Source organism: Engystomops pustulosus, chromosome 5 (assembly GCF_040894005.1).
Source record: "Engystomops pustulosus chromosome 5, aEngPut4.maternal, whole genome shotgun sequence".
NCBI classification, from domain to species: Eukaryota; Metazoa; Chordata; class Amphibia; order Anura; family Leptodactylidae; genus Engystomops; species Engystomops pustulosus.
The window spans coordinates 205706663-205729986 of record NC_092415.1 but is presented as its reverse complement, the minus strand read 5'-3'; the positions used below and the strand labels follow the sequence as shown (position 1 = coordinate 205729986).

At 48.3% G+C, this 23324-nt stretch overlaps 1 protein-coding gene across 2 annotated transcripts in view; it reads left to right on the top strand.

Moving 5' to 3' along the window:
* RPS23 (ribosomal protein S23) overlaps nt 1-22849 on the top strand; it is a 415955-nt gene extending 393106 nt beyond the window's left edge. Inside the window, exons 1-4 of one of the 2 annotated variants that reach the window (XM_072154431.1) lie at nt 19867-20020; nt 21541-21700; nt 21931-22051; nt 22658-22849. In XM_072154431.1, the coding sequence (XP_072010532.1) occupies nt 20017-20020; nt 21541-21700; nt 21931-22051; nt 22658-22804 (432 nt within the window). In that variant the 5' untranslated portion in view covers nt 19867-20016 and the 3' untranslated portion in view covers nt 22805-22849. Of the gene's footprint in view, nt 1-19866; nt 20021-21540; nt 21701-21930; nt 22052-22657 lie in introns of those variants that run through there. The other variant, XM_072154432.1, reaches the window with a different exon arrangement.
* Nucleotides 22850-23324: the final 475 nt, after the last annotated feature.

The following is a 23324-nucleotide window of genomic DNA, read 5'->3' as shown; positions in this document are numbered from 1 at the left end:
AACCTGGGGATCTCCTGTATATAATGATATATGTACAGCCGGTATAACCTGGGGATCTCCTGTATATAATGATATATGTACAGCCGGTATAACCTGGGGATCTCCTGTATATAATGATATATGTACAGCTGGTATAACCCGGGGATCTCCTGTATATAATGATATATGTACAGCTGGTATAACCTGGGGATCTCCTGTATATAATGATATATGTACAGCTGGTATAACCTGGGGATCTCCTGTATATAATGATATATGTACAGCCGGTATAACCTGGGGATCTCCTGTATATAATGATATATGTACAGCCGGTATAACCTGGGGATCTCCTGTATATAATGATATATGTATAGCTGGTATAACCTGGGGATCTCCTGTATATAATGATATATGTACAGCCGGTATAACCTGGGGATCTCCTGTATATAATGATATATGTACAGCCGGTATAACCTGGGGATCTCCTGTATATAGTGATATATGTACAGCCGGTATAACCTGGGGATCTCCTGTATATAATGGTATATGTACAGCCGGTATAACCTGGGGATCTCCTGTATATAATGATATATGTACAGCCGGTATAACCTGGGGATCTCCTGTATATAATGATATATGTACAGCCGGTATAACCTGGGGATCTCCTGTATATAATGATATATGTACAGCCGGTATAACCTGGGGATCTCCTGTATATAATGATATATGTACAGCTGGTATAACCTGGGGATCTCCTGTATATAATGATATATGTACAGCCGGTATAACCTGGGGATCTCCTGTATATAATGAAATATGTACAGCCGGTATAACATAGGAATCTCCTGTATATAATGATATATGTACAGCCGGTATAACCTGGGGATCTCCTGTATATACTGATATATGTACAGCTGGTATAACCTGGGGATCTCCTGTATATAATGATATATGTACAGTCGGTATAACCTGGGGATCTCCTGTATATAATGATATATGTACAGCCGGTATAACCTGGGGATCTCCTGTATATAATGATATATGTACAGCCGGTATAACCTGTGGATCTCCTGTATATAATGATATATGTACAGCCGGTATAACCTGGGGATCTCCTGTATATACTGATATATGTACAGCTGGTATAACCTGGGGATCTGCTGTATATAATGATATATGTACAGCCGGTATAACCTGGGGATCTCCTGTATATAATGATATATGTACAGCCGGTATAACCTGGGGATCTCCTGTATATAATGATATATGTACAGCCGGTATAACCTGGGGATCTCCTGTATATAATGATATATGTACGGCCGGTATAACCTGGGGATCTCCTGTATATAATGATATATGTACGGCCGGTATAACCTGGGGATCTCCTGTATATAATGATATATGTACAGCCGGTATAACCTGGGGATCTCCTGTATATAATGATATATGTACAGCTGGTATAACCTGGGGATCTCCTGTATATAATGATATATGTACAGCCGCTATAACCTGGGGATCTCCTGTATATAATGATATATGTACAGCCGCTATAACCTGGGGATCTCCTGTATATAATGATATATGTACAGCCGGTATAACCTGGGGATCTCCTGTATATAATGATATATGTACAGCCGCTATAACCTGGGGATCTCCTGTATATAATGATATATGTACAGTCGGTATAACCTGGGGATCTCCTGTATATAATGATATATGTACAGCCGGTATAACCTGGGGATCTCCTGTATATAATGATATATGTACAGCCGGTATAACCTGGGGATCTCCTGTATATAATGATATATGTACAGCCGGTATAACCTGGGGATCTCCTGTATATAATGATATAACCTGGGGATCTCCTGTATATAATGATATATGTACAGCCGGTATAACCCGGGGATCTCCTGTATATAATGATATATGTACAGCCGGTATAACCCGGGGATCTCCTGTATATAATGATATATGTACAGCCGTTATAACCTGGGGATCTCCTGTATATAATGATATATGTACAGCCGGTATAACCTGGGGATCCCCTGTATATAATGATATATGTACGGCCGGTATAACCTGGGGATCTCCTGTATATAATGATATATGTACAGCCGGTATAACCTGGGGATCTCCTGTATATAATGATATATGTACAGCCGGTATAACCTGGGGATCTCCTGTATATAATGATATATGTACAGCCGGTATAACCCGGGGATCTCCTGTATATAATGATATATGTGCAGCCGGTATAACCTGGGGATCTCCTGTATATAATGATATATGTACAGCCGGTATAACCTGGGGATCTCCTGTATATAATGATATATATACAGCTGGTATAACCTGGGGATCTCCTGTATATAATGATATATGTACAGCCGGTATAACCTGGGGATCTCCTGTATATAATGATATATGTACAGCCGGTATAACCTGGGGATCTCCTGTATATAATGATATATGTACAGCCGCTATAACCTGGGGATCTCCTGTATATAATGATATATGTACAGCCGGTATAACCTGGGGATCTCCTGTATATAATAATATGTGTACGGCCGGTATAACCTGGGGATCTCCTGTATATAATGATATATGTACAGCTGGTATAACCTGGGGATCTCCTGTATATAATGATATATGTACAGCCGGTATAACCTGGGGATCTCCTGTATATAATGATATATGTACAGCCGGTATAACCCGGGGATCTCCTGTATATAATGATATATGTACAGCCGGTATAACCCGGGGATCTCCTGTATATAATGATATATGTACAGCCGGTATAACCTGGGGATCTCCTGTATATAATGATATATGTACAGCCGGTATAACCTGGGGATCTCCTGTATATAATGATATATGTACAGCTGGTATAACCTGGGAATCTCCTGTATATAATGATATATGTACAGCCGGTATAACCTGGGGATCTCCTGTATATAATGATATAACCTGGGGATCTCCTGTATATAATGATATATGTACAGCCGGTATAACCTGGGGATCTCCTGTATATAATGATATATGCACAGCCGGTATAACCCGGGGATCTCCTGTGTATAATGATATATGTACAGCCGGTATAACCCGGGGATCTCCTGTATATAATGATATATGTACAGCCGGTATAACCTGGGGATCTCCTGTGTATAATGATATATGTACAGCCGGTATAACCCGGGGATCTCCTGTATATAATGATATATGTACAGCCGGTATAACCCGGGGATCTCCTGTATATAATGATATATGTACAGCCGGTATAACCCGGGGATCTCCTGTATATAATGATATATGTACAGCCGGTATAACCCGGGGATCTCCTGTATATAATGATATATGTACAGCCGGTATAACCCGGGGATCTCCTGTATGTAATGATATATGTACAGCCGGTATAACCCGGGGATCTCCTGTATGTAATGATATATGTACAGCCGGTATAACCCGGGGATCTCCTGAATGTAATGATATATGTACAGCCGGTATAACCCGGGGATCTCCTGTATGTAATGATATATGTACAGCCGGTATAACCCGGGGATCTCCTGTATGTAATGATATATGTACAGCCGGTATAACCTGGGGATCTCCTGTATATAATGATATATGTACAGCCGGTATAACCTGGAGATCTCCTGTATATAATGATATATGTTCAGCCGGTATAACCTGGGGATCTCCTGTATATAATGATATATGTACAGCCACTATAACCTGGGGATCTCCTGTATATAATGATATATGTTCAGCCGGTATAACCTGGGGATCTCCTGTATATAGTGATATATGTACAGCCGGTATAACCTGGGGATCTCCTGTATATAGTGATATATGTACAGCCGGTATAACCTGGGGATCTCCTGTATATAGTGATATATGTACAGCCGGTATAACCTGGGGATCTCCTGTATATAGTGATATATGTACAGCCGGTATAACCTGGGGATCTCCTGTATATAATGATATATGTACAGCCGGTATAACCTGGGGATCTCCTGTATATAATGCTATATGTACAGCCGGTATAACCTGGGGATCTCCTGTATATAATGATATATGTACAGCCGGTATAACCTGGGTATCTCCTGTATATAATGATATATGTACAGCCGGTATAACCTGGGGATCTCCTGTATATAATGATATATGTACAGCCGGTATAACCTGGGGATCTCCTGTATATAGTGATATATGTACAGCCGGTATAACCTGGGGATCTCCTGTATATAATGATATATGTACAGCCGGTATAACCTGGGGATCTCCTGTATATATCCTATACATATATATACACTCAGCGGCCACTTTATTATTTACACCTGTCCAACTGCTCGTTAACACTTAATTTCTAATCAGCCAATCACATGGCGGCAGTGCATTTAGGCATGTAGATATGGTCAAGAGAATTTCCTGCAGTTCTCCCGAGCATCAGTATGGGGAAGAAAGGTGATTTGTGGCCTGTGAACGTGGCATGGTTGTTGGTGCCAGAAGGGCTGGTCTGAGTATTTCAGAAACTGCTGATCTACTGGGATTTTCACGCACAACCATCTCTAGGGTTTACAGAGAATGGTCCGAAAAAGAAAAAACATCCAGTGAGCGGCAGTTCTGTGGGCGGAAATGCCTTGTTGATGCCAGAGGTCAGAGGAGAATGGACAGACTGGTTCGAGCTGATAGAAAGGCAACAGTGACTCAAATCGCCCCCCGTTACAACCAAGGTAGGCAGAAGAGCATCTCTGAACGCACAGTACGTCCAACTCTGAGGCAGATGGGCTACAGCAGCAGAAGACCACACCGGGTGCCACTCCTTTCAGCTAAGAACAGGAAACTGAGGCTACAATTTGCACAAGCTCATCGAAATTGGACAGTAGAAGATTGGAAAAACGTTGCCTGGTCTGATGAGTCTCGATTTCTGCTGCGACATTCGGATGGTAGGGTCAGAATTTGGTACAACAACATGAAAGCATGGATCCATCCTGCCTTGTATCAGCGGGTCAGGCTGGTGGTGGTGGTGTCATGGATCCATCCTGCCTTGTATCAGCGGCTCAGGCTGGTGGTGGTGGTGCCATGGATCCATCCTGCCTTGTATCAGCGGCTCAGGCTGGTGGTGGTGGTGTCATGGATCCATCCTGCCTTGTATCAGCGGCTCAGGCTGGTGGTGGTGGTGTCATGGATCCATCCTGCCTTGTATCAGCGGGTCAGGCTGGTGGTGGTGGTGTCATGGATCCATCCTGCCTTGTATCAGCGGGTCAGGCTGGTGGTGGTGGTGTCATGGATCCATCCTGCCTTGTATCAGCGGCTCAGGCTGGTGGTGGTGGTGTCATGGATCCATCCTGCCTTGTATCAGCGGCTCAGGCTGGTGGTGGTGGTGTCATGGATCCATCCTGCCTTGTATCAGCGGCTCAGGCTGGTGGTGGTGGTGTCATGGATCCATCCTGCCTTGTATCAGCGGCTCAGGCTGGTGGTGGTGGTGTCATGGATCCATCCTGCCTTGTATCAGCGGCTCAGGCTGGTGGTGGTGGTGTCATGGATCCATCCTGCCTTGTATCAGCGGCTCAGGCTGGTGGTGGTGGTGTCATGGATCCATCCTGCCTTGTATCAGCGGCTCAGGCTGGTGGTGGTGGTGTCATGGATCCATCCTGCCTTGTATCAGCGGGTCAGGCTGGTGGTGGTGGTGTCATGGATCCATCCTGCCTTGTATCAGCGGGTCAGGCTGGTGGTGGTGGTGTCATGGATCCATCCTGCCTTGTATCAGCGGTTCAGGCTGGTGGTGGTGGTGCCATGGATCCATCCTGCCTTGTATCAGCGGCTCAGGCTGGTGGTGGTGGTGTCATGGATCCATCCTGCCTTGTATCAGCGGGTCAGGCCGGTGGTGGTGGTGTCATGGATCCATCCTGCCTTGTATCAGCGGCTCAGGCTGGTGGTGCTGGTGTCATGGATCCATCCTGCCTTGTATCAGCGGCTCAGGCTGGTGGTGGTGGTGTCATGGTGTCTTTGGGCCCCTTGGTACAACGCCACAGCCTACCTGAGCATTGTTGCTGACCATGTCCATCCCTTTATGAGCACAATGTACCCGGTAACATCTGATGGCTACTTTCAGCAGGATAATGCGCCATGTCATAAAGCTGGAATCATCTCAGACTGGTTTCTTGAACATGACAATGAGGTCACTGGACACAAATGGCCTCCACAGTCACCAGATCTCAATCCAATAGAGCATCTTTGGGATGTGGTGGAACGGGAGATTCGCATCATGGATGTGCAGCCGACAAATCTGCGGCAACTGTGTGATGCTATCATGTCAATATGGACCAAAATCTCTGAGGAGCTTCCAGCACCTTGTTGTATCTATGCCACGAAGAATTGAGGCAGTTCTGAAGGCAAAAGGGGGTCCAACCCGTTACTAGCATGGTGGACCTAATAAAGTGGTCGGTGAGTGTATATATGTATATATATATATATGTAGTGTATGTATAGTGATTCTGTATATGTACAATTGATGACGTTATAAAGTCAAAGTTAGTTTGCAGATTATATGTTTGTATATTTATGTTAAATGCTTAAATATCGGGTTATAAAGATAACCAGGGATCTATATGTGGAAAATTAAGATATGGTATCAATGACTGACGTCTCTCTTCCGACTAATGACAAAGCTATAACAATAGATTGCAGAATTTTATAACTTTGATCCCTGTTATATAAATCACCTGTTTCAAGGTCAGGGGGCTTTGACCTGTAGGTTACAATGAAATTGTTGCTGATGCAGCATTTTGCACTGATGGGGAAAGTGTTGGACAGATGGAGGATTCGGGGGCAATTATTTGTCAACTCCCCGGAAAGATCCTGGGGCCCTGAAGCTCTGGAACCTCTGACAAATCTCCCAAAGTCTAGAGTGTAAGATGGGGAGAAGTCTGTGAGAGAGGAAGGACATGGGGAGGAGTCTGTGAGAGAGGAAGGACATGGGGAGAAGTCTGTGAGAGAGGAAGGACATGGGGAGGAGTCTGTGAGAGAGGAAGGACATAGGGAGAAGTCTGTGAGACAGAAAGGACATAGGGAGAAGTCTGTGAGACAGGAAGGACATGGGGAGAAGTCTGTGAGAGAGGAGGGACATGGGGAGAGGTCTGTGAGAGAGGAGGGACATGGGGAGAAGTCTGTGAGAGAGGAGGGACATGGGGAGGAGTCTGTGAGACAGGAAGGACATGGGGAGAAGTCTGTGAGAGAAGAAGGACATTGGGAGATGTCTGTGAGAGAAGAAGGACATGGGGAGAAGTCTGTGAGAGAGGAAGGACATGGGGAGAAGTCTGTGAGAGAGGAAGGACATGGGGAGAAGTCTGTGAGAGAGGAGGGACATGGGGAGAGGTCTGTGAGAGAGGAAGGACATGGGGAGAAGTCTGTGAGAGAGGAGGGACATGAGGAGAAGTCTGTGAGATAGGAAGGACATGGGGAGAAGTCTGTGAGAGAGGAGGGACATGGGGAGGAGTCTGTGAGAGAGGAGGGACATGGGGAGGAGTCTGTGAGAAAGGAAGGACATGGAGAGTAGTCTGTGAGAGAGGAGGGACATGGGGAGAAGTCTGTGAGATAGGAAGGACATGGGGAGGAGTCTGTGAGAGAGGAAGGACATGGGGAGAAGTCTGTGAGAGAGGAAGGACATGGGGCGAAGTCTGTGAGAGAGGAGGGACATGGGGAGAAGTCTGTGAGAGAGGAGGGACATGGGGAGGAGTCTGTGAGACAGGAAGGACATGGGGAGGAGTCTGTGAGAGAGGAGGGACATGGGGAGAAGTCTGTGAGAGAGGAAGGACAGGGGGAGAAGTCTGTGAGAGAGGAGGGACATGGGGAGAAGTCTGTGAGAGAGGAGGGACATGAGGAGAAGTCTGTGAGATAGGAAGGACATGGGGAGAAGTCTGTGAGAGAGGAGGGACATGGGGAGGAGTCTGTGAGAGAGGAGGGACATGGGGAGAAGTCTGTGAGAAAGGAAGGACATGGAGAGTAGTCTGTGAGAGAGGAGGGACATGGGGAGAAGTCTGTGAGATAGGAAGGACATGGGGAGGAGTCTGTGAGAGAGGAAGGACATGGGGAGAAGTCTGTGAGAGAGGAAGGACATGGGGCGAAGTCTGTGAGAGAGGAGGGACATGGGGAGAAGTCTGTGAGAGAGGAGGGACATGGGGAGGAGTCTGTGAGACAGGAAGGACATGGGGAGGAGTCTGTGAGAGAGGAGGGACATGGGGAGAAGTCTGTGAGAGAGGAAGGACAGGGGGAGAAGTCTGTGAGAGAGGAAGGACATGGGGAGAAGTCTGTGAGAGAAGAGGGACATGGGGAGAAGTCTGTGAGAGAGGAAGGACATGGGGAGAAGTCTGTGAGAGAGGAGGGACATGGGGAGAAGTCTGTGAGAGAGGAGGGACATGGGGAGAAGTCTGTGAGAGAGGAGGGACATGGGGAGGAGTCTGTGAGGGAGGAGGGACATGGGGAGAAGTCTGTGAGAGAGGAGGGAGATGGGGAGAAGTCTGTGAGAGAGGAAGGACATGGGGAGGAGTCTGTGAGTGAGGAAGGACATGGGGAGGAGTCTGTGAAAGAGGAAGGACATGGGGAGAAGTCTGTGAGAGAGGAAGGACATGGGGAGAAGTCTGTGAGAGAGGAAGGACATGGGGAGAAGTCTGTGAGAGAGGAAGGACATGGGGAGAAGTCTGTGAGAGAGGAGGGACATGGGGAGGAGTCTGTGAGAGAGGAGGGGCATGGGGAGGAGTCTGTGAGATAGGAAGGACATGGGGAGAAGTCTGTGAGAGAGGAGGGACATGGGGAGAGGTCTGTGAGAGAGGAGGGACATGGGGAGAGGTCTGTGAGAGAGGACGGACATGGGGAGGAGTCTGTGAGAAAGGAAGGACATGGAGAGTAGTCTGTGAGAGAGGAGGGACATGGGGAGAAGTGTGTGAGAGAGGAAGGACATGGGGAGAAGTCTGTGAGAGAGGAAGGACATGGGGAGAAGTCTGTGAGAGAGGAGGGACATGGGGAGAGGTCTGTGAGAGAGGAGGGACATGGGGAGAAGTCTGTGAGATAGGAAGGACATGGGGAGAAGTCTGTGAGAGAGGAAGGACATGGGGAGAAGTCTGTGAGAGAGGAGGGACATGGGGAGAGGTCTGTGAGAGAGGAAGGACATGGGGAGAAGTCTGTGAGAGAGGAAGGACATGGGGAGAAGTCTGTGAGAGAGGAGGGAGATGGGGAGAAGTCTGTGAGAGAGGAAGGACATGGGGAGGAGTCTGTGAGAGAGGAGGGACATGGGGAGAAGTCTGTGAGATAGGAAGGACATGGGGAGAAATCTGTGAGAGAGGAAGGACATGGGGAGAAGTATGTGAGAGAGGAGGGACATGGGGAGAGGTCTGTGAGAGAGGAAGGACAGGGGGAGAAGTCTGTGAGAGAGGAAGGACATGGGGAGAAGTCTGTGAGAGAAGAGGGACATGGGGAGAAGTCTGTGAGAGAGGAAGGACATGGGGAGAAGTCTGTGAGAGAGGAGGGACATGGGGAGAAGTCTGTGAGAGAGGAGGGACATGGGGAGAAGTCTGTGAGAGAGGAGGGACATGGGGAGGAGTCTGTGAGGGAGGAGGGACATGGGGAGAAGTCTGTGAGAGAGGAGGGAGATGGGGAGAAGTCTGTGAGAGAGGAAGGACATGGGGAGGAGTCTGTGAGTGAGGAAGGACATGGGGAGGAGTCTGTGAAAGAGGAAGGACATGGGGAGAAGTCTGTGAGAGAGGAAGGACATGGGGAGAAGTCTGTGAGAGAGGAAGGACATGGGGAGAAGTCTGTGAGAGAGGAAGGACATGGGGAGAAGTCTGTGAGAGAGGAGGGACATGGGGAGGAGTCTGTGAGAGAGGAGGGGCATGGGGAGGAGTCTGTGAGATAGGAAGGACATGGGGAGAAGTCTGTGAGAGAGGAGGGACATGGGGAGAGGTCTGTGAGAGAGGAGGGACATGGGGAGAGGTCTGTGAGAGAGGACGGACATGGGGAGGAGTCTGTGAGAAAGGAAGGACATGGAGAGTAGTCTGTGAGAGAGGAGGGACATGGGGAGAAGTGTGTGAGAGAGGAAGGACATGGGGAGAAGTCTGTGAGAGAGGAGGGACATGGGGAGAGGTCTGTGAGAGAGGAGGGACATGGGGAGAAGTCTGTGAGATAGGAAGGACATGGGGAGAAGTCTGTGAGAGAGGAAGGACATGGGGAGAAGTCTGTGAGAGAGGAGGGACATGGGGAGAGGTCTGTGAGAGAGGAAGGACATGGGGAGAAGTCTGTGAGAGAGGAAGGACATGGGGAGAAGTCTGTGAGAGAGGAGGGAGATGGGGAGAAGTCTGTGAGAGAGGAAGGACATGGGGAGGAGTCTGTGAGAGAGGAGGGACATGGGGAGAAGTCTGTGAGATAGGAAGGACATGGGGAGAAATCTGTGAGAGAGGAAGGACATGGGGAGAAGTATGTGAGAGAGGAGGGACATGGGGAGAGGTCTGTGAGAGAGGAAGGACATGGGGAGAGGTCTGTGAGAGAGGAAGGACATGGGGAGAAGTCTGTGAGAGAGGAAGGACATGGGGATAAGTCTGTGAGAGAGGAGGGACATGGGGAGAAGTCTGTGAGATAGGAAGGACATGGGGAGAAGTCTGTGAGAGAGGAGGGACATGGGGAGAAGTCTGTGAGAGAGGAGGGACATGGGGAGGAGTCTGTGAGAGAGGAGGGACATGGGGAGGAGTCTGTGAGAGAGGAGGGACATGGGAAGGAGTCTGTGAGAGAGGAAGGACATGGGGAGAAGTCTTTGAGAGAGGAAGGACATGGGGAGGAGTCTGTGAGAGAGGAAGGACATGGGGAGGAGTCTGTGAGAGAGGAAGGACATGGGGAGAAGTCTGTGAGAGAGGAGGGACATGAGGAGGAGTCTGTGAGAGAGGAGGGACATGGGGAGGAGTCTGTGAGATAGGAAGGACATGGGGAGAAGTCTGTGAGAGAGGAGGGACATGGGGAGAAGTCTGTGAGAGAGGAGGGACATGGGGAGGAGTCTGTGAGAGAGGAAGGACATGAGGAGAAGTCTGTGAGAGAGGAAGGACATGGGGAGAAGTCTGTGAGAGAGGAGGGACATGGGGAGAAGTCTGTGAGAGAGGAAGGAAATGGGGAGAAGTCTGTGAGAGAGGAAGGACATGGGGAGAAGTCTGTGAGAGAGGAGGGACATGGGGAGAGGTCTGTGAGATAGGAAGGACATGGGGAGAGGTCTGTGAGAGAGGAAGGACATGGGGAGGAGTCTGTGAGAGAGGAAGGACATGGGGAGAAGTCTGTGAGAGAGGAGGGACATGTGGGAGAAGTCTGTGAGAGAGGAAGGACATGGGGAGGAGTCTATGAGATAGGAGGGACATGGGGAGGAGTCTGTGAGGGAGGAGGGACATGGGTAGAAGTCTGTGAGAGAGGAAGGACATGGGGAGGAGTCTGTGAGAGAGGAAGCAAATGGGGAGAAGTGTGTGAGAGAGGAAGGAAATGGGGAGAAGTGTGTGAGAGAGGAAGGAAATGGTGAGAAGTCTGTGAGGGAGGAGGGACATTGGGAGGAGTCTGTGAGAGAGGAGGGACATGTGGGAGAAGTCTGTGAGAGTGGAAGGACATGGGGAGAAGTCTGTGAGAGTGGAAGGACATGGGGAGAAGTCTGTGAGAGAGGAGGGACATGGGGAGAGGTCTGTGAGAGAGGAAGGACATGTGGAGAAGTCTGTGAGAGAGGAAGGACATGGGGAGAAGTCTGTGAGAGAGGAGGGACATGGGGAGAAGTCTGTGAGAGAGGAAGGACATGGGGAGAAGTCTGTGAGAGAGGAGGGACATGGGGAGGAGTCTGTGAGAGAGGAGGGACATGGGGTGGAGTCTGTGAGAGAGGAAGGACATGGGGAGAAGTCTGTGAGAGAGGAAGGACATGGGGAGGAGTCTGTGAGAGAGGAAGGACATGGGGAGGAGTCTGTGAGAGAGGAAGGACATGGGGAGAAGTCTGTGAGAGAGGAAGGACATGGGGAGAAGTCTGTGAGAGAGGAGGGACATGGGGAGGAGTCTATGAGATAGGAGGGACATGGGGAGGAGTCTGTGAGGGAGGAGGGACATGGGGAGAAGTCTGTGAGAGAGGAAGGACATGGGGAGGAGTTTGTGAGAGAGGAAGCAAATGGGGAGAAGTGTGTGAGAGAGGAAGGAAATGGGGAGAAGTGTGTGAGAGAGGAAGGAAATGGTGAGAAGTCTGTGAGGGAGGAGGGACATTGGGAGGAGTCTGTGAGAGAGGAGGGACATGTGGGAGAAGTCTGTGAGAGTGGAAGGACATGGGGAGAAGTCTGTGAGAGTGGAAGGACATGGGGAGAAGTCTGTGAGGGAGGTGGGACATGGGGAGAAGTCTGTGAGAGAGGAAGGACATGGGGAGAAGTCTGTGAGGGAGGAGGGACATGGGGAGAAGTCTGTGAGAGAGGAAGGACATGGGGAGAAGTCTGTGAGAGAGGAAGGACATGGGGAGAAGTCTGTGAGAGAGGAAGGACATGGGGAGAAGTCTGTGAGAGAGGAGGGACATGGGGAGAAGTCTGTGAGAGAGGAAGGACATGGGGAGAAGTCTGTGAGAGAGGAAGGACATGGGGAGAAGTCTGTGAGAGAGGAGGGACATGGGGCGAAGTCTGTGAGAGAGGAAGGACATGGGGAGAAGTCTGTGAGAGAGGAGGGACATGGGGAGAAGTCTGTGAGAGAGGAAGGACATGGGGAGAAGTCTGTGAGAGAGGAAGGACATGGGGAGGAGTCTGTGAGAGAGGAGGGACATGGGGAGAGGTCTGTGAGAGAGGAGGGACATGGGGAGAAGTCTGTTAGAGAGGAAGGACATGGGGAGAAGTCTGTGAGAGAGGAGGGACATGGGGAGGAGTCTGTGAGAGAGGAAGGACATGGGGAGAAGTCTGTGAGAGAGGAAGGACATGGGGAGGAGTCTGTGAGAGAGGAGGGACATGGGGAGAAGTCTGTGAGAGAGGAGGGACATGGGGAGAAGTCTGTGAGAGAGGAAGGACATGGGGAGAAGTCTGTGAGAGAGGAAGGACATGGGGAGAAGTCTGAGAGAGGAGGGACATGGGGAGGAGTCTGTGAGGGAGGAGGGACATGGGGAGGAGTCTATGAGAGAGGAGGGACATGGGGAGAAGTCTGTGAGAGAGGAGGGACATGGGGAGAAGTCTGTGAGAGAGGAAGGACATGGGGAGAAGTCTGAGAGAGGAGGGACATGGGGAGGAGTCTATGAGAGAGGAGGGACATGGGGAGGAGTCTATGAGAGAGGAGGGAGCCTTGTGTGGGAGTGAAGGAGGGAGTTTGTAAATTTGGAGAGAAAGTTCTGTGCAGGAGGAGATGTCTTGTGATGTTCTGGAGACATGGACTGCCCCACAAGTAACACCTGTGATATCAGACGTCTTCTCTGCAATCCATTTAGTTTTTAATTAAATTTGCCTAATTATCACATTGGGCGCTGGTGCTGCCCTAGCACTATGCTAATTAGTTAGTCATATGGGCGGTGCTGGGGTGGAGCATTAAGTGTAGACCGGACCCGGGAGCTGGGGCAGAGGTCACACCTGGTTCTTATCTTCTTTATGTTGGGAATGATCCGGACCTCTGCAGAACCTACTGATTCTCCAGAACTCCAGAAGGACGACCATAAAAAATTTTTCCTCATCGGATACAATATAAAGCATTAAAGTGTTCTGACGGGAGGAGCCTTCCCTGTGATGTGATGGGACGTCACATCCACCATCGAGTGATCAGTGAAGAGATCAAGGTCATTAAAGAGTGAAATGAGCCCCAATGGGTCTGATCCTGCAGGAATAGTTCAGGGATAAGAGCAGGAAGGAGCCGGGGACAATCCTTCCTTCTTGTACTGGGTTACAGTGTGGCGCCCCCTTCTGGGCCAGTGGAAGGTCTCCTGCACTGTCCCTTGTATTTCTATGGCTCATGTTCATTGCCTCGTGTATGACTCGTCTGCCGGAGCCACAGATCATAGCGCAGGTCCTAATCCTGCCCGAGATCCTTCATATTGTACGTAACCCGGGGACTCCCTGTATATTTATTTGGAATCAGATTTTTCTTGTAGTTATTGGGGTCTTCTATGGGGTTCCCTGTGGTCCCAAGTTTTGCAAATATCTTTATGACCTCCTCCCTACCCACGGAAACAGTTACTACGTTCCCCTCTGGTAGAGGTACTTGGATGATGCGTGGGGGGAACTGAACCGGTCCTTTTGGATTGGGTTTCATTCTTGAGTAGTTGCCATCAACTGCCACAACCGAATTCCACAGAGATCATATACATTACTTAAAGGGGTTGTCCACAGGATAGGACCTAAGTTACTCATTCATCACTGGGGGTCTTAGTGATGGGACCCCAGTGAGGGGTCCAATGTACCCTGAGATGACGAGAGCAGCTGGTCGTGCATGCGCAGGCCGCCTCATTCATGCCTATGGAGTCCTACATTCGGCATTAGACACAATCCTGACTTGATCTATCTCCTAGATAGGGAAAGTTATAGATATATATAGAGATATAGATATAGTTCACATATTTCTAACGGTATCCTAGAAGCTGACTAACACGTGTAAGACAGATGCAGAGTATTATAAAAGGTGAAGAAGAAACTGTAAAAAAGAGGTAGAACAAATGGGTGAAGAGATAAGTGAATGTGTGAGAGTCATGAAAAGAAATCTCAGAACAATCATGTGCAACATCCCCCACCGGGGGGCAGCCGGGGGCCCAGAATACCGGAGTGGCTGGTGGTTGTGGCCTAGGGCGCGTTCACACATTGCGTTTTGGTCACGTTTTCATTGTGTTTGAAACGCATATACAACAGCTGATGAGAGGCGATTTGCCTAATTACATTACCGGTTACGTTTGTAAACGCAATGTTAACACCTGCGTAAACGGAAATGTTAACAGTGATGTAATTAGGCAAATCACCTCTCCTCAGCTGTTGTATATGCGTTTCAAACGCAATGAAAACGCAGGTCAAAACGCAACGTGTGAATGCGCCCCTAGTGCGCGCTGATGTCACGGTGCTTGGTATGGGGACCGGAGGACTGTCCTACAGCCTGGCAGCTCTCCAGCAGGTGGTGTGTGCAAGAAATATGGAGGGAGAGGCTGATGTGCTGGTTCTCCCTGGGGCAACCCCTAAGTGTCTGTAAGATAAGTCCCTGGGTAATGGATGGGGAGCCCGTGGTGGTAACAGCCGTATCCAGGGATCAGACAGAGGCAACGTTGTGCAAACCAATTCACGGTTCTTTTTTGAACAACAGGTGGCAGACAACGGGCCTAAATGGTCTCACAGCAGATTCTGGTACTGGATTGGTCATGGAGAGTGGTCCGCAGGATAAAGCACCAGCCTGGCAGTGGATGCTGGGAGAGTGGAGATGGAGCTGTGTCCAATCTGTGGAAGCTGCAGCTCTGGGTTAGAGTCTCCTGACTCTTGTCCTGGGATTAGGATAAAAGTCAGTACTGATGGTGTACTGACACTGTCTCTCTCTTAACCCCTTCCCGACGTCCCGGAGCATGGAGAGGGCTCACGGGCTGAGCCCTCTCCATAGCCGGTAAGTCTTTGCTGCATATTGCAGCAAAGGCTTACCGGTAACAACCCCCATCGGTGCTTTCACGGCGATCGCCGCCGGCAATGCTGCCGGAGGCTTCAAAAAGATGGCGCCGCATGGTCGTCACGTGGAGCGGTGATCCGTTGCCATGACAGCTTCGGGTCTCACGAAGGCCCGAAGCTGTCTCGTTTTAACCCATTCATTACAATGTGCTGATAGCACATTGTAATGAATGAGGAGTAATATCCCCATATACAGGCGGTCCCCTACTTAAGAACACCTGACTTACATACGACCCCTAGTTATAAACGGACCTCAATTGTCACAGAGGCCAAAAAAAATTTGGCTGGGGGTTACAATGATAACGTATACAGTTCCGACTTACATACAAATTCAACTTAAGAACAAATCTACAGACCCTATCTTGTATGTAAACCCGGGGACTGCCTGTACTGCCATATTGCAGTATGGCAGTATATGGTAGGATCAATCAGACAACCTAGGGTTAAAGTACCCTAGGGAGTCTGAAAAATAGTAAAAGCAAAAAAAAGTTTAAAAAATAAAAATTATAATAAAAAAACCTAAAAATTCAAATCACCCCCCTTTCCCTAGAACTGATATTAATATTAATAAACAGTAAAAATCATAAACACATTAGGTATTGCCGCGTCCAAAAATGTCCGATCTATCAAAATATAATAACAGTTTTTCCACTGCGTTTAACCCTGTATGGAAAATAGCGCCCAAAGTCAAAAATGACATTTTTTTGCCATTTTGGAAAATATAAAAAAATTTATAAAAAGTGATCAAAAGGTCGCACAATCCTAACAATGATAGCAATGAAAACGCCATCAAAAGTCGCAAAAAATGACACCACTCACAGCTCCGTACACCAAAGTATGAAAAAGTTATTGCCGCCAGAAGATGGCAAAATAAAAAAAAAAAAAATTGTACAGGAGGTTTTAATTTTTTTAAATGTATGAAAACATTATAAAACCTGTACAAATTTGGTATCTACGTAATCGTACCAACCCAAAGAATAAAGTAGACTTGTCATTTGGGGCGCACAGTGAAAGCTGTAAAATCCAAGCCCACAAGAAAACGTTGCAAATGTGTTTTTTCACCATTTTCACTGCATTTGGAATTTTCCCAGTACACGCCATGGAATATTAAACACCGTCACTACAAAGTGCAATTTGTTACGCAGAAAATAAGCCATAACAGAGCTCTTTATGTGGAAAAATAAAAAAAAGTTATACATTTTTGAAGGTGGTGAGTGAAAAATGGAAGTGAAAAAACTAAAAAAGGCCAAGTCGTTAAGGGGTTAAGGCTATATTCACACTGCCGTGAGCCCGCCGCACCGTAGCACGGCGGGCACACGGCAGCGCGGGGAGAGGAGGAGGAGGTGAGCGACGCTCTCTCCCGACCCTCCCCATACGAAGTTATGGCGCACAGCGCCGTAATAGGGAAAAGATAGGACATGTCCTATCTTTTCCCGGGCTACGGAGCGGTAGGGTGCCTCCCGTACAGGGCCGTGAGCCCATAGGAGTGTATGGGGGACGTATATCGGCCGTATATACGTCCCCCATACGTGTGTGTGAATGTAGCCTAACACTTACTGACTGGACTGACTTGATGCCCCTCCCTGTCCAGGGGTTTTATTCTTCTGGTCAGGTGGTAGCACCTCTCCAATCACACTCCAGTGCACATTGTAGAAACACAATTGGTCGATAGCTCACATCCAATGAACCATTGCCTGTTCAGGTAGGATCTACAGCTGCTGATTACAGTATCTCAGTGCAAGAACCTTCTAGAGGGTTCATGATTCCCCCTAACAGCTCCTGACCTGGAGAGGGTGCTGTTCGCAACTACTCGCTTGCCAATACATTGGCAGGGGCGTTGCATAAGGAAAAAACTTTGTTTCAACTTATGATTCACATTCAATTCTGATTACAAAGATTATTAAGAAACATTGGATGATTCTTCCATAGTAACAGTAGTACGGTCCAGTTTTTGGAGAACCTCCATGATAGAAGGGCAGATCCCTCGCTAATTATAATAATAATCTTTATATAGATGTCGCCATCACATTCCGTAGCTTTTCAGATTCTGGGGAACATATAGAAATACAATAAGATATTACAGAGAAACAACAGTCATATGGAACAATAGGAGCGAGAAGAACTTGCCAGAATTGTAATTGTAGAGGAGAAAAGAATCACGCATCCAGCGCAGGCCGCAGAAATCACGGGGACGGCGTCTATGTGATCAGGAATGTCAGATATACTGTATGTTACACGGACCTTCTGCCAAAGTCTATGGGGCTCATTTACTTACCCGGTCCAGTCACGATCCCGCGGCGCGTTGTCCACCGCTGATTCGGGTCTGCCGGGATTCACTAAGGTCGTGCACCCAATTTCCTGCAGGTGTCGCTGCTGCGCCGAGGTCCGCCGGAGTTCAACTTCTTCGTCCCGGTGCATGTAAGTGCTGATCTTGCGACACAATTCTTTTTTTAAATTCCACGTTTTTTCCGAATCCGTCGGGTTGTCCGGCGGCCACGGCCCCCGATTTCTGTCACGTGAAAGCCAGCGCCGATGCGCCACAATCCGATCTCGTGCGCCAAAATCCCGGGGCAATTCAGGGCAAATTGGAAATATTCGGGAAACCCGACGAAAGTGCGGCGTTCAGACCCTTAAGAAATGAGCCCCAATGTCGGGCAGACGACAAGATACATCAAAATGTGTTGGAATGAACATAAATCGAATATAAGAAAATATGGTAAAAAATGACTATAAGAAAATGCAGGTGTGAATATGGAAGAAAGAGGAGATGGAGACGGAGAAAAAAAGAGAGGAAATTCAGGGAAACTAATGCAGCGCAACAAGTTTCTGAATGTATCCAGCAATAGTCTTACAATGTACAGTGAAAGGATAAACTACTAAACAGTTAAGAGAAAGATTAAGATAAGGACGTGTTCACACCTGGTGATAACTCAATGGTGACAGCAATGTTATTAGGCAAATCTCCTCTTCTCAGCTCATGTGATGCGCACAGAGAGGAGCCAGGCCTCCGGGAGGATAGTTCATCAATATTGAAATTCAGCAAAGACCATTTAAAGGAAATTTACCACCCGGAAGAAGGATTGTAACCCGAGCACTGACCTACAGGTGTGCGCCCCCTCTGGCAGGAGCTGTTTTTACAAAATAAGGCTTCTAAAACCATGCAAATGGGTCTGAAGGGCTCTGGGCTCCATAGATGTCAATGGAGCTAGGAGCCCCTCAGGTTAATTTGCATAATTTTTAAAGCCTTTTTTTTTTTTTTAAACAAGGCCCTAAGCAGTGCAGCTCCTGCCTGAAGTGTCGCACACCAGTATGTCAGTGCTTGGATGTATTCCCTGGAGCTTCTCTGCTATATGTTAGACAAGTTGTCCAGGTATGTAATAGGTTTTATACATGACTGGGAGGGGGAGGGGGGCTTTAAAAATAATAAACAGCATACACTTTAATACTTACCTCTCTCTGTGCCCCTTCTCAGTGGCGGCATCGGTTGTCCTAACCACAGACCCATCATAACGAGCGGCTGTGGTCTGTAAGCCAAGAGACTGGCACCGAGGCAAGTATAGGAGAGGGAAGTATAAGCAGCCCCTCCCTCCCAGCCATGTACAAAACTTGTTATATTCCTGGACAACCCCTTTAAATATAGGTCTGAAATGTGACCTGCAGCCGCCACGCGGGTCTGGATACTCTGAAGGAGAAAGCAGAAAAATGCTCTGTATTTTTTACCGCCACATCTGCCATTTTTAAAAACTTTCTTGGTTTCTCCTTAAAAAAATTTTCCGAGTTATTTTTCAGCAGATCTGGGTAAAGCAGCCTCGGATTAGCAGAAATATGACAAATATTTCTATTTCTAAATATATAGTACATATAGTATAGCTATACATGTAAATTGCCCATAAAATAACCGCTGACAGCTCACCGCTGTCATTCCTCTAGAGCAGGCCTGTGATTGGCTGCTGTCGGTTACACATTGTATCAGTGTTATTATAATGTTGCTATTCGGCTCCTTATAGAATCACATTCTAATCTCCATCAAATGTTCTCTCCGCTACTCTATGGCTATTCTGGGGGCAGGATCAGCTATAGGCCCCCTAAGCCGCCAGGCATTATGGGATTTGTAGTTTTACAACCGCTTAGGCCACCTATTGCCTTCGGCGTTCAAATAAAGTCATAACATTGTAACAAGTAAACCGTCCTGCAGCGTCCTGGGAATATTATTAACATCATCCTGACAGGAGAGCCGCGTCCCGGGCGCAGCGGACATGATCTCCCGGGTGTCCATGTGCAGCGCGGGATCAGGCGGCGCACGGGGCAGCCCCGGCGGGGTCCTGGCACAGCCTGGGTGTCTCGGTGGCTGCTGGGAGTCGCTCTTTCCGCAGTCGGCCCTGGGACAGACAAGATGGGTGAGTGCGGCTCCGCGGCGTGGTGCGGCCGGAGAGCGGCCCGGGGGCGGCGGTGACCACCGGGAGCGAGGCCTGGCCTCCCCGCTAGTGCTCCGCAGCCTGGCCGCGGTGTGGGGAGGTGGCAGCGGGGACTGATCCCGCCATGAGGCCGCGGCGTGGGGAGCGGCGCCATCATAGGCCGCGGCATCGGTGAAGCCGCATGTCATCCCTGTGCACACCGTGCGGCTTTGGGTGACGGCAGTGTAATAGTGAAGCCGCATGTTATCCCTGTGCACACTGTGCGGCTCTGGGAGCAGCCTCTTCCTGGGTGACCGCAGTGTAATGATGACATGTGCAGCCTCTACCTGCCTATTATTTAGTGTAAGGCTTTTTTTTCCTTACCTAAATAGTAAAATAATTTTGTAGTGTCTGTTTTGTTTATATTTACCTTTTTATTTTTGTTGTGTTTGGAAGATAAAGGAATACCATAATGACCTCTCACTTATAGAATATTTCCTGCACTAACTCTGCAGTTGTTAGGATCTCTGCTTGCTGTCACTTTGCATCTTAAAGCTAGTGATGGGAGGGACACATGGAAGGTGCTGCTGATCACTGTCACGCGAATGGGGAATGGCTTTCATTCCTCAGAAGTAAGCAGAGATCCTGAAAAAATTGGAAATTTAATAAGGTTTCTTGGAACCCTAACTGTTCTGTATTGTGCAGTAGCATATAATTAGTGGTACTGGGAAACTTCATAACTTAAAGGGGTTTTCCCATTTCTGCAGATAATTGCTGTTGTTTATAAAATCATAAAATTTTCCCAATATACTTTCTGTATCCATTCCACTTTTCTAGATCTCTGCTTGCTGTCATTCTATAGAAAACTTGTGTTTACTTCCAGTGGACAGAAACCTGACCACTGTCCCACAGGTGCACGTAAACATGGAAGTTTTTCTATAGAATGACAGCAAGCAGAGATCTAGAAAACCTTAAGTCCCCCTCGAACAGCTGGTACCTGACTGGTGAAGATGCTGAGGGTCCTGTGCGCCCGCTGTCAGGATGGTGCTGGGTATTAGCTGCCATCAGTCCTGTCAAGAACATGTGACCCCCTCCCCCCAGGGGTACCCAGGGCTCCCTCCTTGTGATTGCTAGGGGTCCCTGCAATACCACCTCTTATTCTGGGAAAAGGGTACATATTAATATGCCGCTTTAATCCTTAAAGGGACTTTCCAGTTTAGTCTAGAAGATTTGTAAGTGGCTATGAGACAATACTGCTCCTGCTGCTCCCCAGGAAACACTAGGGGGGGCTGCAGAGCTGGATGCTATCAGGATGTGTGGTGTGAGATGATTGGACGCTCAGTCTTGCATGCTCCCCAGGAAACACTAGGGGGGGCTGCAGAGCTGGATGCTATCAGGATGTGGTGTGAGATGATTGGACGCTCAGTCTTGCATGCTCCATCCTTTGTTCTCAGGGCGCTCAGGTGTCTATGGTGACCTGTTACCTTTCCTAATTTTTACCTAATATTTTTCTTCCCCCTCAGGCAAGTGCCGTGGTCTTCGTACAGCCAGAAAGCTCCGCAACCACCGCCGCGAGCAGAAGTGGCACGACAAGCAGTACAAGAAGGCTCACCTGGGGACAGCCCTGAAGGCCAACCCCTTCGGAGGCGCTTCCCACGCCAAAGGAATCGTCCTGGAAAAAGTGTAAGTGATGCATATTGGGCGACGTGTCAGTGGTGTCCGGGTGGGGCGGGGGGGTCTGCAGTCTCTGGTGCAGGACCTGGCACTGCAGATACTGTACACTGTGTGAGGAGTGTCCTGATGGGGAGGTAGGTGTCCCTGCAGATAGTGCTGTATGTGTGGGGTCCTGATGCTGTTGTTTGCCGTAACTTGTGAGCTGATTAAAGACTAATTCACTTCTCCTTGTATTTCAGAGGTGTTGAGGCTAAACAGCCCAACTCTGCCATCAGGAAATGTGTCAGAGTGCAGCTCATCAAGAACGGCAAGAAGATCACCGCCTTCGTACCCAATGACGGCTGCTTGAACTTTATTGAGGTAAGAATCTCGCAGACTACGGCATCATGTCCTGTCCTGCTATAGGAGGTAATCATTGCAGCGGTGTAACTATTGCCATTGGAGCTTGTGACCTGCACATAGGATAGGGCAGCGGTTAACTGTTTAGTGGCAAAGTGCTGAAAATTGGCACCAAAGCCTGTGTAACCTGCTTCTATAAAGGGAAACTTATTGTTCCCTACTCCAACGGCTTCCAACAGTATTTCTGTTCTCCGAATTTCCCTTCAATCTTTCAATGATATTGTATTTTATTGACTTTCTCGAAACATCCTGAGTGCCTGAAGTGAGAGCTCTGGGTGCCTTAGGTTTGTTAGCACTGGGATGGGGGATTGTCAGTGAAAACACCCAATACCCAACCAATCACCGCAAGTGATGCTGAATGGCAGCTGCACATCTCTATAGCTAGACCCTCATTTAACACTTGCACTGAGGAAATGTTTGCACATACAGTAAACTTATTTGGGGGTACAATATGGCTGAAGCCTCACAGCACACGAGTAGCCGAGTGATTTTATTGATTCCTGTATCGTCAGACTTGTACCGACTGCTCGAACTATAACACTGACCGTTCTTCTTCCTGTGTCTTAGGAAAACGATGAAGTTCTGGTTGCTGGATTCGGTCGGGCCGGTCACGCCGTTGGTGACATTCCTGGTGTCAGGTTCAAGGTTGTCAAAGTAGCCAACGTGTCTCTGTTGGCCTTGTACAAAGGCAAGAAGGAGAGACCCAGATCCTAGACGTGTTCTGCCATCCGCTTGTTCAATAAATAACTTTCACAACAAGTTCTGTGTCTGTCACTTTCCTTTACCTCGGTCCTCGCTGCTTGGACCAGGAGGCAATGAATCTGCTCTCTGGTTTATACTAGTATTGTACTGCAGTGGTGTCTGTTTTGTAGATGTATACAGTCTGTGGAAGCGGTGACCTGTAGTATTGCACCTGTGGGGTATTTGATGCAGTGAACAACTTAATATTAAGTAGTTATGTTATCATGTACTCTGCGTATTGGGCTAATATCAGGTTATCCCTGATATACAGGACCAGGGACAATTGGCTGATAAGTAGCATAACTGACGTCCCCTGCACCCTACAGTCATGGCCATAAGTCCTGAGAATAACACAAATGTTTTCACATGTGTCCCTCTGGTTTGTCAGATGTTTATCACATACAGAGATACAAGTGCAATCATATTATGGAGAGCAGAAGCTTTTGTCAGGCAGGAGGAGTTACTGCAGTGAGTCAGTATCTGCAGGACCTCT